This window comes from Dipteris shenzhenensis, chromosome 25, assembly GCF_047967505.1.
Source record: "Dipteris shenzhenensis isolate YYH24624 ecotype China chromosome 25, Dip_SZ_1.0, whole genome shotgun sequence".
NCBI classification, from domain to species: Eukaryota; Viridiplantae; Streptophyta; class Polypodiopsida; order Gleicheniales; family Dipteridaceae; genus Dipteris; species Dipteris shenzhenensis.
The window spans coordinates 25346066-25364308 of NC_141620.1; the positions used below are offsets into that span (position 1 = coordinate 25346066).

The window sequence follows — 18243 nt, forward strand, 5'->3', positions numbered from 1 at the left end:
ATAGAACAATACATTAAATGAGAAGAAGTAGACTTACCACGGTTTCCTCGAATGCCAACCGTCCGCCTGCACCAAAGTGCGAAGTACCTACGACGTCAAGCCATCTCTTCGCAGCCCTCCTCTGACCCTCGAACAATTCGGGATTGTCTCTATTCTGCTTCTTGAAGAACTTCCAATCAACTTTGTCTACCCACATAAAGGGTCCCCAGGAGGTGATTGGAATTTCAAAAAATTGTGTTGTGGGAGTTTGGGAGGTACTTGCCACGAGCGAGGTCACGAGGGCTACCCATATTCCTATTTTGAAAATGGCTTGATCCGATGCGGGGGCAGCTGAGATTTGATCTTAGTCAATCTAGGACCGTTACGTGTCCGTGAATCGAATTGAGAAGCCATTGGTGATATGGCTCTGGTTAAGTCACACCCTTTTATCATAATCGCTCCACAGTCCTAATCGCTCCTTGAACCGAAACTATTAATTAATTGTGCCTCTCAATCGATCACTTTATTAATCGATTAACCTAAGTATTGCCCAATCGATCAATTTCAATTAGTTTTGGTAAGTGGTGGCTTAATTAACCTATGTTTATCTATGGATTAATTTATTTATGCTTTAATTAAACTATGTTAAATCTCTATGGCTTAATTTATTTATGCATAGACTATGTGCAAGGGGGGCTTCCCAAACGTTCAATAAAAGATTGAACCCAAAACCTTCCTTCTCAAAGAGTGTGCCCTACCATCAAGCTACAAAGTCATCTAAGGAAGGATCTCTCTCTCTCTCTCTCCCATTGTTTGACGGCCGCTTTCCAGCCCGCTTCTGCTCGCCCTCCTCCCGTCGATCATAAGTGGAGCATCATCTCCGCGTCCTCCAGCCCCTGGAATCATAACCATACGCTTGAGTATTACGTCCATGTTCGCACAAACGACGTCGACCTCGGCCAACTCATACCTCCTATTAATCAAACGCTCACAAACTCCTTCGGATCCACTCAGCTGTTCGCCTTCAACGTCACCCGGGGGGCTGATCCTCAATCGACGCAGTTGGGGTTCATCCGCGGATACACAGTGCAGGCTAGCTATGATTCCACTTCCATCGGCATTGAGGTGGAGGGCTTGTCTTACGATGATGGCTCCTTCAAAGGCACCATACAGCTTCAAGGCTTCGTCGCTGCTGGAACCAACGAAATCGCAGTGGTGGGAGGCACCGGTGTTTTCAGAGGCGCAAGAGGTTATGCCGTCGTAACACAACTGAGCTCCCAAGGGAATGCGTTTCTTTATCACCACCAGCTGCATTTTCTCTAATCTGCTAATGCTATTCACTGTTTCTCATGGATGTGGATATGCGGGAGCCACGAATCGTACCGTTTCAATTTCCAACATGGATCCAATGGTACTTGTAAGCGCCTTCCGCGTTTGATAATAAGATGAGCTGCATTAATTTCAATCGTCGGTTGGTGAATTCAGAAAACTATGAGCTCTTTTGCTTTACAGAGCAAATGCGAATGACTTTATAGTTCTAAGCTTAATTGGAACGTAATTGGAACGTAATAAGTACCTTATGAGACGTTATCTCGTTAACACAAAGTCGACACAACGAGTAACTCTTCATCCATTCTTACAAACTTAAGCGAGATGGAATGTTTGGTCAAACTAAGATGTATTCAAATCTACGTCTATATCTCATAAAAAATCTCCCAAACAATCATCATAAACTAAGATGTTCCATTCCCTATGGGAGTAGAAGCACGGTGGCGTCCCCTCGAAGGCCTCAATCGGGTGTGTGAGTTGGGTGGGTGAGTTATTAGATTATAATTATTATTTTTTAAACTCTTTCTTATAGCCTTCTTATCACTAAGCTTCCCATTTGTGTGCCTAAACCTTCATATATGTTGCTTTACGTATTGAGGTTCAGTCTTTAAATGTGATCCAATTCTTCTCCAGATTTGCAAAGCCTCTAGCTTCATAGCGGCGCTTGCTCTCTTTAATCTTCTCTTAATATTATCGATAAGATGGATCCTACCCAAGAAGAAGGCATGCCCTTGGAACTCTAAAAGTCCATGTATACTGAACTTAAGGTCAAAGTTATCATCCACTTGGTGATGAGATGCCAATCAAAATAGATTATGTTAGAATGTGGGTTTTTCCATGTGTAAATTAGAAAATTTGGCATGTTTATCATTGGAAACATAACAAAGCAAGGAAGAAAATACTCTACTAGTATCCATTATCAACCAAGGCAATGTCCTAATACATGTCCTACTTCATTAAGGCATGTTTAGCATAAAGTCTTCCAAGCCTACTCAAAGACAAAATTTAGTCCTATGGTATACTCTAGAGTATACTCTACACTTTTTATGACATGTTTGTACTATACAATGTTTGAACTATGCATGCCAAGGTTTTCTTACATATTCTTGATATTGGGTAAGAATGCATCCAAATGGTAAAACATCTTTCTTGGATACAAGTGAGTGATTATCATTTGTATTGATTCTTGAACTAACTACACTTTCAGCAGCAAGTAAGTCCTTACTATGAGGCATTCGCATCTCCAACTGCATGTGGAGATATATGCCACAACGCATTCAGCTCTTCAGGTGACTCCATTCTTGCATCCATCACTAATGCGTGCAAAGAGAGTATTCAATCAGCAATACAGATCGGCAAATTAGTCTTTAAGACATTTCAACATCGGCTCAGTCATGCTGCATTGCACCACCCTTGGATAGAGTTATCACCACCTCCGATCAGTAGATCATTCCTCAGCATGAGGACCGTTATACATCAGTACAGTCCTACCCCACTGTAGTTGGCATCATCAGGTTCAGCTATAGCACAACTTGTGGAGCTTTAGTGTTTCAGCATGCACTTATGGTTGTCGTATACAGTCCATATTTGATGCAGATTAGTGGCTGGATCTAGGACTTCAAATCAGTCCCTACATCAACATTCATTACCTCATTTGCCTTAGGGACATGCTATGGTTTTTTATTGATATTCCAAGCTTATAGTCCTTTATATTATTATTAGCTCCACCTTGAGCATTTGACAGATCCTACATCCCATGTTGACGGATGTTTAACCATGCACATATCAGATGACCTCCAGTTCATGATCGTTGAGCATACAAGTTTGACAGGTTTCTGTACCTTGTTAGTTTTATAGGCCTCTTCACTAGCACAGTAGTGTATCATAGATCCACCTTCAGCCCCAAAATTTCAGCCCCTGGATCACTCTGTCCACACTGACTATGAGGTCTTCTTCGACCCTGCATCATTCAACAGAGATCATAGTTCTACTACAAGAGGTATATTCATTGCTAGCTAGAGTCTCATTAAGACAAACGTCTAAAAGACTCCACAGGCATTGGGGTTGGCATAGATGAAACATTAGGATCTCATAAAAAACTACTTTTTTAATCAACTATAACATATTTGGAAAGAAGAAACTACTTATGGTAGCAGAATCCCATAATCTATATGCTTTGCTCTCACCATTGTAGCTAGTGAGAACACACTTTTGAAATCATGGTCTTCAACCTATAAATAATATAATTTTCCATTAAACAACAGTTGGAGACCTGTTCATGAGATAGACTATTGTGTTACATGTTTTAGCCCAATAACCACATAGGAGATGCCTCTCTTCCATGATACACGATGCTATTTTAGAGATAACTCTATTTTTTCTCTTAGCCCCACCATCTTAATGGATGCTACATCCATGGGTGAATTCCTTCTAATCCCATGGTAGCTCGAAAAAATTATTGAATAGAAATGACTTGTATACTCACCACCATTGTTACAACTCAATGTGTTAATGTGCTTGCTTATTTTCTTCTAAACAAGGTCTTTAAAATCTAAAAGTATCAAAAGGCTTAATATTTTTATTGCAAGAAATAAATCCATGTCTTTGTGGATATAGTGTCTGATATAGTACCATTTCCTACCAAATGATCGATGGAGGCTTTCCCCTAGCAGATATCTATGTGCACTAATCAAGAATTTCAGATACAAGTAATCACGTGAATTTTTTATGAGATTTGCATGCATGAACATTATTTTTAAGTAATGGTAGATGCAATCATGGGAAGAAATTTCCGATTTTAAAAACTTGGAAACCTATAAACTATTGCTACTATTGTGTCTATTACTACCAGTATTATGTCTACTATCACTAGTACAAGGTTTATTGCTAAATAATATGTTAAAAACTCATAGTAAAGTCTTAATATTGCCAATAAAATGATAAATATTATAGTAAATTAGGAGAGAAAGAGCACTACTAGTATTATTCATGTTATCACTAGTAATTATAGTATTACTATGAATATTATCAATAGTAATAAGACAAATATCTATGGTACTAGTCTTATTACCAATGGTAGTACTACCAGCACAACTAAATAAGGACCCCATGTGTTTTTTTCTAGTGCTTTGAATTCTAAAGGTAATTTTCTTTTTAATCCAAGCATATCCCAAGGCCTAACCTAGGGAGTGGTTCTTATACCCGCAAGGCAAGAGGCTAGATGCGACTGCCTATGTGTACATTCCTAGAATTTCTCAAAGGCATATTTTTTTCCTTTCAAAAAATTTCCTGCATTTATAAAACAAAATTTGCATCATGTTGGATGCATGCACTGTTGCATTACTTTTAAGATGTATACATATTGAAGGTCTAATTTTCTCACTCCCCTTTGGTTGACTTATGGGTGCTCGATGTTTTGTGCTCATGAACCCTTAACCCAACGCGTGCACTGTGCTCAAATGTTGCATTCCTTGGTGAGTTTCGCATGCAACATACTCGGGTGTGATGCAGATAGACGTCAACAGAAACAACTCAGAAGTCGGGGTTGCTATTGTAAGAGGATCGTATAGTGACATAGGATTGAACGTAGGAAATAAACATAGAACAATATAGACAAAATGGAAACAAAACACACATATATTGTATTAAAGAAAGACTCTATTTACAACAATGAAGCTACCGTAGCTTTAAATGAGTACTCAGCTATGCAAGCTTCTAGCCTAGCAAGCTAGAGAGAGATCACACAACTCATGAACAAACACTACCTACTCTCTGTTACAATGCTTTACTACTAAGTAGTCTTACTGCAAGAATAACTTTTATTCCTAACACTCGCAGTTTGCTGAGCTGTTGCTCATCGTTCGTCTACAACCCTTATCTTTAAAATGACTCCTCCTCGATCGGAGTTACTGGCTTAGCTCTTGCTATTGCTTGCCACTCGAGAAGTTGCTAAAGATGTGCTTGCTACTCGAGAAGTTAGCCAAAGATGTGCTACCATGTTAGCGGGTGCCACATGCTCGTACCTATGTTGGTAAGTTATGTACGATTCCACCTTTGTCGACTTGACCCAAGGGTAAACATTTCACCTCAGCTTTCTACAACCAACCCCTCACGATTTCAGACTAGTTGGAACTAAATGCTACTAGAAGGCACATGTGGACTAAAGCCGCAGGGTCACCATGCAGCACAACACGCCCTTGTCTTGGAGGTTGGTGAGAAGTTACTTAGGGAGCAATAGAAGAGGATCTGGGGGCATCATTTGGAGAAGCATGGGAGGAAGATGGTCTTGGAGAGGGAGGGCCAAAAGGTTTAACCATTGCTCATGGATCCTAAGGGGGCTAAGGACATAAGGAGCATATGTAATGGGAGGCCTCTTGAGATTTGTAAGCCAATCCATAGACCATAGCTCGGCAAGTGGGTCCTCAGAGGGGTTGATGATGCCACAAGCATTGTCAAAACGAGTCATGTAGCATTTATACTAGAGTGGATCTCTTCTGCCACTTAATACTTAGGTCCTTGTTCAGGTCTCAAACGTAAAGTGCATGGCAACTACCTCTGTGATGTGGCTGCCGAGTAGTTTCTTAGCCTCCTTAAGAATGCCACATAATATATTGAAAGGGTCGGCATGGTTGGATGTGGAAGAGCATGGGTTTGAGCTACAAAATTATGATGTGGCAGGCTACTCGATCTTAAACAAACAAATAAAAATTGTGATAGGTGTGGTTATAAATGTAATTCTTCACGTGGTTGGCCCGAGTGTCGCATCGTGAAGAGATAGAGGTGGGGTCGTAGGACTAGGAAGTGACAAGTTGATGTGTTGCCAAGCCTTGTGAATAGGGAATTGGTGTTGGGACTGGGCACTTGGCTTAAAACTTCACTTGCAAAGGTGGTAATAGGAATGAGATCTTGCCCATCCAAAATTGGCCTTGCTTCCAAAACCCGCTCAAGTAAAGTTTGGGTGGTCAACTAAAAAATGAGCGGGGTAAACACCTATAGCATCGTGTCAAAGAGAGACACAAAGGGAGTCTGAGTCCCTACATCTTATCCTAGCTGCGGGCCTATAAAACAAGCCAAGGTAGACACTTGTACACCCTTCTCACAAAAACATCACATAAGTGCACTTAACTCATAGGCTCAACCCAAAGGCATTCTCTTTTCCGAGTGCAATTCCATTGGCTATCCAGATGCAATAACATTGCACACCAACTACACTCTCTTTGAGTGGTTTCTAGATGGCATTCACAAAGCTTTTCAAATCTCCAAAATAAAATCAGCAAAGTACCCAACCAAAGAATGACTCATGTAGCACTTCCTGGGCACCTGTGAACCAAGAAAGAGGCGGCACACGAGGCCAACCAATAGCTTATGGCAAAAAGAAATTGCAGTAGCAAAATCACAACTCACCAAGCCCTGAAAACTCAAACCAGTCCTCAATTGCCAAGAGGACATAGTAGCCAATGCCCAACTGCATTCTCAACCAAAGAGGAGTGCAAAGGCATGAAGAAAGAGCATTTACAAGAGCCGACTGGAACAGAAATTTCACTAAAAAATGTGAAAAGAAGCACTTTTGTTGTGAAGAAGTGGAAGTTCTTGGGCTCAAAAGAAGCATGCTTCAGAGAGGAATACATTGAGAAGATTTTGGAGAAGTTTCATCGCCGGAAAGTCCTCCAAAACTGATGAAAATGAGTCAACCAACGCGTGGGACCACTCAAAATTCAACAGAAAGCTGTAGCTTTGCAAGAGGAGATGCTCAGGATGCTGTAGAAGCAAAAAGGTCTAGAAAAAGCCACTTTTGCAAATTTGACCAGCAAAAGAAGTGCTCAACTCTACCCGTTCTACCAAACGAATGGAGGGAAAAGCATATCACTGCGAAGGGGAGGAAGAGGGGAAGCCATCGGGCCAAATGGAAGTCGAGGAATCCAAACGGGTGAGGAGTTATGAAAAAAAACGGAATTCAGCTGAAGGAGGCTGAAAAACCAGTCCAAAATCTCAACAAAGGGAGAAGATGAGAGAGAAAACCACACATGTGAAGTTTAGAAGGCCCAAGAAGGTCCAGGAATGGCAAAGGAGCATGTAGAAGGCACTAGAGCGACCTGGAACTCTAGGGGGGGCACTGAAGATACATGGCCCTCTAGGGGGCCCATTAAAAATGCCACATCATCATTTCCCAACAACCACTCTTTTAATTCCTTGGAATGCCTTTGCCTAGGGATTAATTACGCTTATGTGCTAGGCACCATGCCACGTTTAATTACACATTATTAAGCCCACGCTTGGACTTTTAAAACCAAATTAGTTGTCACGGTCTTGTAGTACATTGAAGTACTTAGAATTTCACGCCCCCGTGACACCTCTGGTACTATGAGAGAGTCATCCTCAAAATCCAACAAGCCCACCTCCATATCTCCTATGCCTACATTGAAGTCACTGAGGAGGATATCTTCTTGTCTAGAGAACTCCATGACGTCATCATATAGCTTCTCATATGGGCTATGCCCTCTATGGTGACCTCATGTGCATAGGATGATGTATCTGGGGGGAAGTAGCACACATCAATGAAGATCATATGTGCCTCTAGTAATCGGACTCATATCCTTATTTGTCATGCATGCACCTCTCTCCGTACTACATAATGAGTTTCCTCAAGTGTGATATGAAGAGAACAGTACCTCCAGATCCCCGTATTCCACCGTCTCTCCTCATCTCTCTCCTATGAGTTGACTCCCAGGTGTACCCCATCATTGTAGACAGCCCTTTCTCTAGGCTCTCATGTCTCTCTGTGTAAAACATCATATATCTATCAGTGTAGGTCTCCAAGAACCCTCCTCGATCAATGTAGGTCTCGAAGAACCACCCTCCAAGGACCAAAGGGTACCATTGCAATTCCACACTTCCATTTTCAGCCCAGTTTGTGCACTCATCCCATGGGTTCGATACCATCATAACTCCCCGTCTTCTCTTCCTTCTCTATCTATTCTATCTCGAATGATCACTTTACCATCTCAATAGGCAGCCCGTTTCCTTGCTGCCATGGCTGCCATTACATGTACCATTCCTTCCCTCTGGTGCTCTTGCTCTGTTTCTTGAAAGGAAGTTCTTCAAGAGGTGAGTTTGTTTCAACAATGTAGGTTATTTGTTTATTAGCTTTAGTTTTGTGAGTGCTTCTCCTTGTATTGCTAAACCTGTAAACTAGTTTTCATGCTTGTTTTCAAAGGATTGAAACAAAAAACGAAATTTCAAGAAAGAAAGAAGACTCACCTCTTTTTTGTATTTTTCTTCCTTCTCTTTCTCCTTGTCTCCTCAATCTCCTCCTTTCAAGAAGTTACTTTTATAATCTCCTCCTTCCTCTAACATCTTATTTGAAAAATGGTATGTTTCCTCTCTTTTGTAGGGCCAGTCCACAACACCAAGCGGGACGTACTATTTCAGGTAAGTGCTTCCTCTTTTTTTCATTTATTATTTTCGTTATTTGCATTGGCCTGCAGTGCTAGCTGCAATGATGGGCGTAGGAACCCTCTCTTCCCCTCAATCTCTTTCCTTCTTCTCTCCTTCAATCTATTTCCTCCTTTTTTTCCCTCTTTCCTTTTCCTCTTCTTCTCTCTTTCTTTCCCTCTTTTTTCCTCTTTCCTTTCCCTCTTCTTCTCTCTTTCCCCCTTCTCTTATGCTCATGCATAAACATAAGCATGAGCATAAGAGAAGGAGACATATGCTCATGCTTATGCTTATGCATGAGCATAAGAGAAGTAGACATATGCTCATGCATAAGCATGAGCATAGGTCTCTTTTTCCCTCTTTTCTCTTTCCCTCTCCTTCTCTCTTTCTCTCCCTCTTTCCTCTTTTCCAATCTCTCTTCTCCTCTTTTCCCCCTCTTTTCCCTCTTTCCTTTACCTCATGCTCATGCATAAGCATAAGCATAAGCATATGCTTATGCTTATGCTTAAGCATAAGCATGAGCATAAGAAAAGGAGACATATGCTCATGCTTATGCTTATGCATGAGCATAAGAGAAGTAGACATATGCTCATGCATAAGCATGAGCATACGTCTCTTTTTTCCTCTTTTCTCTTTCCCTCTTCTTCTCTCTTTCTCTCCCTCTTTCCTCTTTTCTAATCTCTCCTTTTTTTCCCTCTTCTTCTCTCTTTTTTTCCATCTTTTTCCCTCTTTCCTTTCCCTCTTCTTCTCTCTTTCCCCCTTCTCTTATGCTAATGCATAAACATAAGCATGAGCAAAAGAATGCATTTGCATGAGCATAAGTGAAGTAGACATATGCTCATGCATAAGCATGAGCATGTCTCTTTTTTCCTCTTTTCTTATTCCCTCTCTTTCTCTCCCTCTTTCCTCTTTTCCAATCTCTCTTCTCCTCTTTTCCCCCTCTTTTCTCTCTTTCCTTTCCCTCTTATTCTCTCTTTCCCCCTTCTCTTATGCTCATGCATAAGCATAAGCATGAGCATATGCTTATGCTTATGCTTAAGCATAAGCATGAGCATATGTCTCTTTTTTCCTCTTTTCTCTTTCCCTCTTCTTCTCTCTTTCTCTCCCTCTTTCCTCTTTTCCAATCTCTCCTTCCTTTCCCTCTTCTTCTCTCTTTCTTTCCCTCTTTTTCCCTCTTTCCTTTCCCTCTTCTTCTCTCTTTCTGCCTTCTCTTATGCTCATGCATAAACATAAGCATGAGCATAAGAGAAGGAGACATATGCTCATGCTTATGCTTATGCATGAGAATAAGAGAAGTAGACATATGCTCATGCATAAGCATGAGCATATGTCTCTTTTTTCCTCTTTTCTCTTTCCCTCTTCTTCTCTCTTTCTCTCCCTCTTTCCTCTTTTCCAATCTCTCCTTCCTTTCCCTCTTCTTCTCTCTTTCTTTCCCTCTTTTTCCCTCTTTCCTTTCCCTCTTTCGCCCTTTTCTTATGCTCATGCATAAACATAAGCATGAGCATAAGAGAAGGAAACATATGCTCATGCTTATGCTTATGCATGAGCATAAGAGTAGACATATGTCTCTTTTTTCCTCTTTTCTCTTTCCCTCTTCTTCTCTCTTTCTCTCCCTTTTTCCTCTTTTCCAATCTCTCCTTCCTTTCCCTCTTCTTCTCTGTTCTCCTCTTTTCCCCCTCTTTTCCCTCTTTCCTTTCCCTCTTATTCTCTCTTTCCCCCTTCTCTTATGCTCATGCATAAGCATAAGCATGAGCATAAGATAAGAAGACATATGCTCTTTCTCTTTCTCCTTTCCCTCTTCTTCTCTCTTCTCCTCTTTTCCCCCTCTTTTCCCTCTTTCCTTTCCCTCTTATTCTCTCTTTCCCCCTTCTCTTATGCTCATGCATAAGCATAAGCATGAGCATAAGATAAGAAGACATATGCTCTTTCTCTTTCTCCTTTCCCTCTTCTTCTCTCTTCTCCTCTTTTCCCCCTCTTTTTCCCTCTTTCATGCTCATGTTCTTATGCTCATGCATAAGCATAAGTTAAGCATGAGCATATGTCTCTGTCTCTTATGCTTATGCATAAGACTGCTCTTATGCATAAGCATAAGCATGAGCATAAGAGAAGGAGATATATGCTCATGCTTATACTTCTTTCCCTCTTCTTCTCTCTTTTCCTCTTCTTCTCTTTTCCAAACTCTCTTTTCTTTCTTTCCTTTCCCTCTTCTTCTCTCTTCTCCTCTTTCCCCCTCTTTTTTTCCTCTTTCTCATTTCCCTCTTCTTCATCTTCTCGTCCACTTCCTCTTTTCCCTCTTCTTCCTCTTCTTTCCCTCTTTCCTTTCCCTCTTCTTCCTCTTCTCCACTTTCTCATTTCCCTCTTCTCTCCCTCTTCTTCAAATTCCTCTTCCTCTTCTTCCTCCTTCTCTCCCTCTTCTTCCTCCTTCTCTCCCTCTTCTTTCTCTTCCTTTCCCTCTTTCCTTTCCCTTCTCTTTCCCCCTTCTCTTATTCTCTGTTTCCCCCTTCTCTTATTCTCTCTTCTTTCTCTCTTCTTGCTCTTCTCTCCCTCTTCTTCCTCTTCTTCTCTCTTCTCCTCTTTTCCTCTCTCCTTTCCCTCTTCTTTCTCTCTTCTTTCTCTCTTATTCCTCTTCTCTCCCTCTTCTTCCTCTTTCCTTTCCCTCTTCTTCCTCTTCTCGTCCACTTCCTCTTTTCCCTCTTCTTCCTCTTCTTTTCCTCTTTCCTTTCCCTCTTCTTCCTCTTCTCCTCCACTTTCTCTTTTCCCTCTTCTCTCCCTCTTCTTCAGATTCCTCTTCTCGTCCACTTCCTCTTTTTGGTCTTCTTCCTCTTCTTTCCCTCTTTCCTTTCCCTCTTCTTCCTCTTCTCCTCCACTTTCTCATTTCCCTCCTCTTCCTCTTCTTCAGATTCCTCTTCCTCCTTCTCTCCCTCTTCTTCCTCTTCCTTTCCCTCTTTCCTTTCCCTTCTCTTTCCCGCTTCTCTTATTCTCTCTTTCCCCCTTCTCTTATTCTCTCTTCCTTCTCTCTTCTTCCTCTTCTTCTCTCTTCTCCTCTCTTCCCCTCTCCTTTTCCTCTTCTTTCTCTCTTCTTTCTCTCTTCTTCCTCTTCTCTCCCTCTTCTTTCTCTTCTTCCTCTTCTTCCTCTTCCTTTCCCTCTTCTTCCTCTTCTTTCCCTCTTTCCTTTCCCTCTTCTTCCTCTTCTCCTCGCCCTTCTCTTTTCCCTCTTCTCTCCCTCTTCTTCAAATTCCTCTTCCTCTTTCTCTTCTTCCTCTTCTCTCCCTCTTTGCCTATTCCTATGCCTATGCCTATGCTTATGTTTGTTTTTTTGTTTTTTGTTTTCGTGTTTGTGTATATGTTAGACATGGGATCACATCTCTCATCCGACGAGTACGGACAGCCTCGCAGGAGGAGAGCTCACGATCTATATGCTCCAGAGGACTTTGATTCCTCTCAGGCGACTACCTCAAGAACTACCCCTGGTCGGACTCCTCTCGAACCTAGCACTACCACTACCCCTGGTCCGACTTCTCTTCCATGTAGCACTCTGAGTACCCCTTGGGGAGCTCCTTTGCTAGCCGTGCATGGCTTTGTTGGGAGTCCTGACGAGTTTGTAATGCAGATAAGTGATGAGGAGGTAGCGAGATTCTTCTCTCTGCTATCTCAGAGGACCTCAGCAATTCCCTCCCCTACACCGACGGTTGGACGTACTGCCCTCTTTCCTTTCCCTCTTCTTCCTCTTCTCCTCCACTTTCTCATTTCCGTCCTCTTTCTCTTCTTCAGATTCCTCTTCCTCTTCTTCCTCCTTCTCTCCCTCTTCTTCCTCTTCCTTTCCCTCTTTCCTTTCCCTTCTCTTTCCCCCTTCTCTTATTTTCTCTTTTTCTATCTTCTCTTATTCTCTCTTTCTTCTCTCTTCTTCCTCTTCTTCTCTCTTCTCCTCTCTTCCCCTCTCCTTTCCCTCTTCTTTCTCTCTTCTTCCTCTTCTCTCCCTCTTGTCCCTCTTCTTCCTCTTCTTCCTCTTCCTTTCCCTCTTCTTCCTCTTCTTTCCCTCTTCTTCCTCTTCTCCTCCCCCTTCTCTTTTCCCTCTTCTCTCCCTCCTCTTCAAATTCCTCTTCCTCTTTTTCCTCTTCCTCTTCCACTTCTTCCTCTTCTCTCCCTCTTTGCCTATGCCTATGCCTATGCCTATTCTTATGTTTGTTTTTTTGTTTTTTGTTTTCGTGTTTGTGTCTATGTTAGACATGGGATCACATCGCTCATGCGATGAGTACGGCTCAGACCTAGCACTATGACTACCCCTCGTCCGACTCCTCTTCTACGTAGCACTGTGAGTACCCCTTAGGGAACTCCTTTGCTAGCTGTGCATGGCTTTGTTGGGAGTCCCGACGAGTTTGTAACACAAATGAGTGATGAGGAGGCAGCGAGATTATTCTCTCTGCTATCTCAGAGGACCTCAGCAATTCCCTCCCCGACACTGACGGCTGGACATACTGCCGAGCCATCCCCTCATGCCCTTTCGACCGAGGGGTCATCACCTGCACATGCCTCTCATAACGGAAGGAAGAGTAGGAAGGGTAGCTTATGTTATGCTGACTCGAAAGATGTAGACGAGTCAGCACACTCACATTCCTACAGGTCTCCACTTGGTCTGGAGACACAGTATCAGTTAGGTCCCTTGCCCTCTCCTACTCCCACTGCTACTCCTTGCTTCGGAAGCACTCGCACAGCTTCCACTCCTTCTGACTCTGCTACCATCAGTCCTCCTTACTCATCAGGGGATCTCTTCTATCAAATCACAACTGCCAGAGAGATAATCGAAGATAGAAAGGGCAAAGAAGTGATGGCTACCATGAGGCGTTTGATGAGCCATTACTTCAAGAGCAGCATTGCTACCGATTGGCAGTATCAAGATGACCAAAAGAAGCAGGCGGTCATCAATGAATTAAAACAAAAATACCCTAACCCGCCAAATTGGGAGTTTAATGAGAATTATATGCGAGAGTGCATGGATTTGGTCTTGAAGCATCGTAGATCAACCTTGCATACTTCCATCACAAAGGGGTTGGCTAAACCCAGCTGGTTAGACAAAGTTGATTGGAAGTTCTTCAAGAAGCAGATAGAGACAATCCCGAATTGTTCGAGGGTCAGAGGAGGGCTACGAAGAGACGGCTGGACGTCGTAGGTACTTTGAACTTTGGTGCAGGCGGATGGTTGGCATTCGAGGAAACTGTGGTAGGTCTACTTCTTCTCATTTAATGTATTGTTCTATTTGCTTTACTACATGTTACATGCACTTTAGCTAACTCTAACTCTCGTAAATTGGATCCACAGCAAGCTGCGATGGGTCATCTTCCTACAGATGCAGAGACACGACGTGCATTTCGGATAGAAACAAAGCCGTGGTTTATTGAGTAAGAGGCAATGGGAGCGACGGTCGATTGGGCTGAGGTGGCTGCTCGCACGGTATAAGTCTACTCCTACTTGTAATCTCAATTTTTAAATTGTTTTATTCTTTAAGTTCCAATCCAATTTTCGATTTATATGGTTCACTCTTAGGGTCAAAGCTCAAGCGTCCCATCATCGGAGGCGAGCGATCACGAATAGAGACAATCCCGAATTGTTCGAGGGTCAGAGGAGGGCTGTGAAGAGACGGCTGGACGTCGTAGATACTTCGCACTTTGGTGTAGGCAGATGGTTGGCATTCGAGGAAACTGTGGTAGGTCTACTTCTTCTCATTTAATGTATTGTTCTATTTGTTTTACTAAATATTACATGCACTTTAGCTAACTCTAACTCTCATAAATTGGATCCACAGCAAGCTGCGATGGGTCATCTTCCTACAGATGCAGAGACACGACGTGCATTTCGGATAGGAACAAAGCCGTGGTTTATTGAGTAAGAGGCAATGGGAGCGACGGTCGATTGGGCTGAGGTGGCTGCTCGCACGGTATGAGTCTACTCCTACTTGTAATCTCAATTTTTAAATTGTTTTATTCTTTAAGTTCCAATCCAATTTTCAATTTATATGGTTCACTCTTAGGGTCAAAGCTCAAGCGTCCCATCATCGGAGGCGAGCGATCACCAGGGCCAGGGATCAAACGCACGCGACGAGGATCAGGGAGAAGGTGCAGCTCACTAGGACCAAGGAACAGGCCAACAAGATGAGGACGATTTGGATTCGGATGAATAGTAGTAGTAGTAATAGTGGTACTAGCAGTTTACATTTTCTTCGCCCTGTATGTCATTTTGTATATCCACTCGTTTGAGCAATTTTGTATCGCCCTTTCAAAAGGGTAATTTTGTAACAAACAATGTTGTTTATGTTTGACAGGTATATGCTTTTGTTGCTTACCCAAAAAAAAAAAAGGATTAGTCGAGCCAAACAGGGCCATAGCAAGCCCTGTTTAGCCCCCCTAATCCTTTTCTTAAAGTTCTGTTAATCATCGCTATATAGCGATGTTTACCAGTGTCGCTATATAGCGACGATTAATAGTGTCGCTACATAGCGACGTTTATCATCATCGCTATATAGCGACGCTTTATAGCGATGGTTCTTTTCTGACTGTTATAGCGACGTTTGCGATCGTGAAAAAAAAAATTTAATGTAAAAGTGTCGGTATTTTCATCAGAAAATGGCCTATGCCTCGTAGTGATATGCATTTTGTGCTGCCATTTCTTGGTAAGAATGGCAATTAAAAAATGGTTTCCAATTCTTCGTAAGAAATGGCAATCAAGAGATAGTTGCGATTTTGTGCTGCCATTTCTTCTTAGAAAATGGTAGTCAAGAGGTGCTTGCCATTTCTTTGAACGAAGTGGCAGTCAAGAGATAGGTGCCATTTCTTACCAAGAAATGGCAATCAAGAATTTGCTACCATTTCTTCATAAGAAAGGGTAGTCAAGAATTGGCTGCCATTTAATGCTGCCAATTATGGCTAAGAAATGGCAGACAATAAAAGGTTGCCATTTCTTCCAAAGAAATGGCAGTTCAAGAACTAGTTGCCATTTCTTACTACCATTTTTGCAAAAAATATGCAATTTGAGAAGCTGTTGCCATTTCCTACATAAGAAATGGCAAAAAAGGAAATTGTGTGCCATTTGCTATTGCCATTTCTACCTAGTTTTGTAGTAGTGATGTTGAACTTCACTAGTGATGGCAAGTCTATTTGAGTAGGGATTATTAATTGCAGAAGAAGACTCCTCTCACCCAAAAGCAGGTATTTGCAAGACCTATCTTATGCTCCTCCAAAGGCATTTCCATGATTAGCACCAGAATTGTATGCTAGTACAAATACACATACAAATCCCAGGGGCAGATGGGCACCCCAGTCATTAGAGAAATTGCCAACTTTCCCATAGATGCTACAGGAGTTCTGGGTGGCAACTCGATGAAAGGAGACATTGCAATCAAACTCTTGGTTGATTGTGGGAACACTCTATGTAGGATTTATCCAAAGGAGCGAGCTACCATAGAAGCAATTTTGATAAAAGCATATAGTTCAATGTAAAAGAGGATGTGGCAATGTGACCCATTGACGGAATGAAGACATGTTGCAACATAGGCTACATATTTTTTTAGCTTGACCCATATGACCTTAATTTTGATTGCCAAATTTGTAGTGCCCTTGGATTGTACATATGGAATTAAACTTATTGATATAGGAAAATTCCCAAATAATATGTACTATCCATAACCTTTTTTAAGAATTTCTAGCTTCCATATGGGACTTCAAGTTCCCTCATGGGATTGCAAGTTTGCTCATGGGATTTCCTCGTTTTTGTGTCATCTCTTGCATGGTACTTAGAACTCCCTTATGGAAATAAACCAATAGCACTTGATTGTTTAAATCAATATCCCATGTGACTACTAGAAGTTGTAAACCTGACATTTGAATCAACATCTTTCATGAATATTTGAAGCCTTGAACATGAAATTTGAAGTCCCCATATATGATGTCTTAAAAACATGACATTTAAATGAATATCCCATGAGAATATTTGAAGCCTTAAACATGACATTTTGAATCAATATCCTGCTAAGATATTTGAATCCTTAAACATGACATTTGAATCAATTACCGATGTGAATATTTGAAGCCTTTAACCAATAGCCTGTGTGAATATTTGAAGTCTTCTACCACTAGCCCTTGATGGATTAAATTTGTACCTTACATGAGTATTTTAAATCTTGTTGAACATGAAATTTGAAGTCCCACGTATGAGTTTGGTACTCCCATACACAAGTGAATCACTATCCCACATAGAATCTTGGATTAAGTACTAAACATCAATTTAAAGTCCCCATTCCCATTTACAGAGCAAATGCGAATGACTTTATAGTTCTAAGCTTAATTGGAACGTAATAAGTACCTTATGAGACGTTATCTCGTTAACACAAAGTCGACACAACGAGTAACTCTTCATCCATTCTTACAAACTTACGCGAGATGGAATGTTTGGTCAAACTAAGATGTATTCAAATCTACATCTATATCTCATAAAAAATCTCCCAAACAATCATCATAAACTAAGATGTTCCATTCCCTATGGGAGTAGAAGCACGGTGGCGTCCCCTCCAAAGGCCTCAATCGGGTGTGTGAGTTGGGTGGGTGAGTTATTAGATTATAATTATTATTTTTTAAACTCTTTCTTATAGCCTTCTTATCACTAAGCTTCCCATTTGTGTGCCTAAACCTTCATATATGTTGCTTTACGTATTCAGGTTCGGTCTTTAAATGTGATCCAATTCTTCTCCAGATTTGCAAAGCCTCTAGCTTCATAGCGGCGCTTGCTCTCTTTAATCTTCTCTTAATATTATCGATAAGATGGATCCTACCCAAGAAGAAGGCATGCCCTTGGAACTTTAAAAGTCCATGTATACTGAACTTAAGGTGAAAGTTATCATCCACTTGGTGATGAGATGCCAAACAAAATAGATTATGTTAGAATGTGGGTTTTTTCATGTGTAAATTAGAAATTTTGGCATGTTTATCATCGGAAACATAACAAAGCAAGGAAGAAAGTACTCTACTAGTATCCATTATCAACCAAGGCAATGCCCTAATACATGTCCTACTTCATATAGGCATGTTTAGCATAAAGTCTTCCAAGCCTACTCAAAGACAAAATTTAGACCTATGGTATACTCTAGAGTATACTCTACACTTTTTATGACATGTTTGTACTATACAATGTTTGAACTATGCATGCCAAGGTTTTCTTACATATTCTTGATATTGGGTAAGAATGCATCCAAATGGTAAAACATCTTTCTTGGATACATGTGAGTGATTATCATTTGTATTTTGATTCTTGAACTAACTACACTTTCAACAGCAAGTAAGTCCTCAGTATGAGGCATTCGCATCTCCAACCGCATGTGGAGATATATGCCACAGTGCATTCAGCTTTTCAGGTGACTCCATTCTTGCATCCATCATATACCTTGATGTAGATTTGCCTGGAATTTTGCTGAATCCGTTCGTCTTAGCAATTGGCTATCTTCCAAAGATACCCCTGACC

At 41.4% G+C, this 18243-nt stretch overlaps 1 protein-coding gene across 1 annotated transcript; it reads left to right on the plus strand.

Annotated features, from left to right (window-relative positions):
- Positions 1-400: 400 nt before the first annotated feature.
- LOC147885660 (dirigent protein 24-like) lies at positions 401-1302 on the plus strand. Its single transcript, XM_087396179.1, has 2 exons — positions 401-409; positions 811-1302. Exons 1-2 carry the CDS (start codon positions 401-403, stop codon positions 1300-1302), a joined length of 501 nt encoding a protein of 166 aa, XP_087252305.1.
- The last annotated feature ends 16941 nt before the right edge of the window (positions 1303-18243 follow it).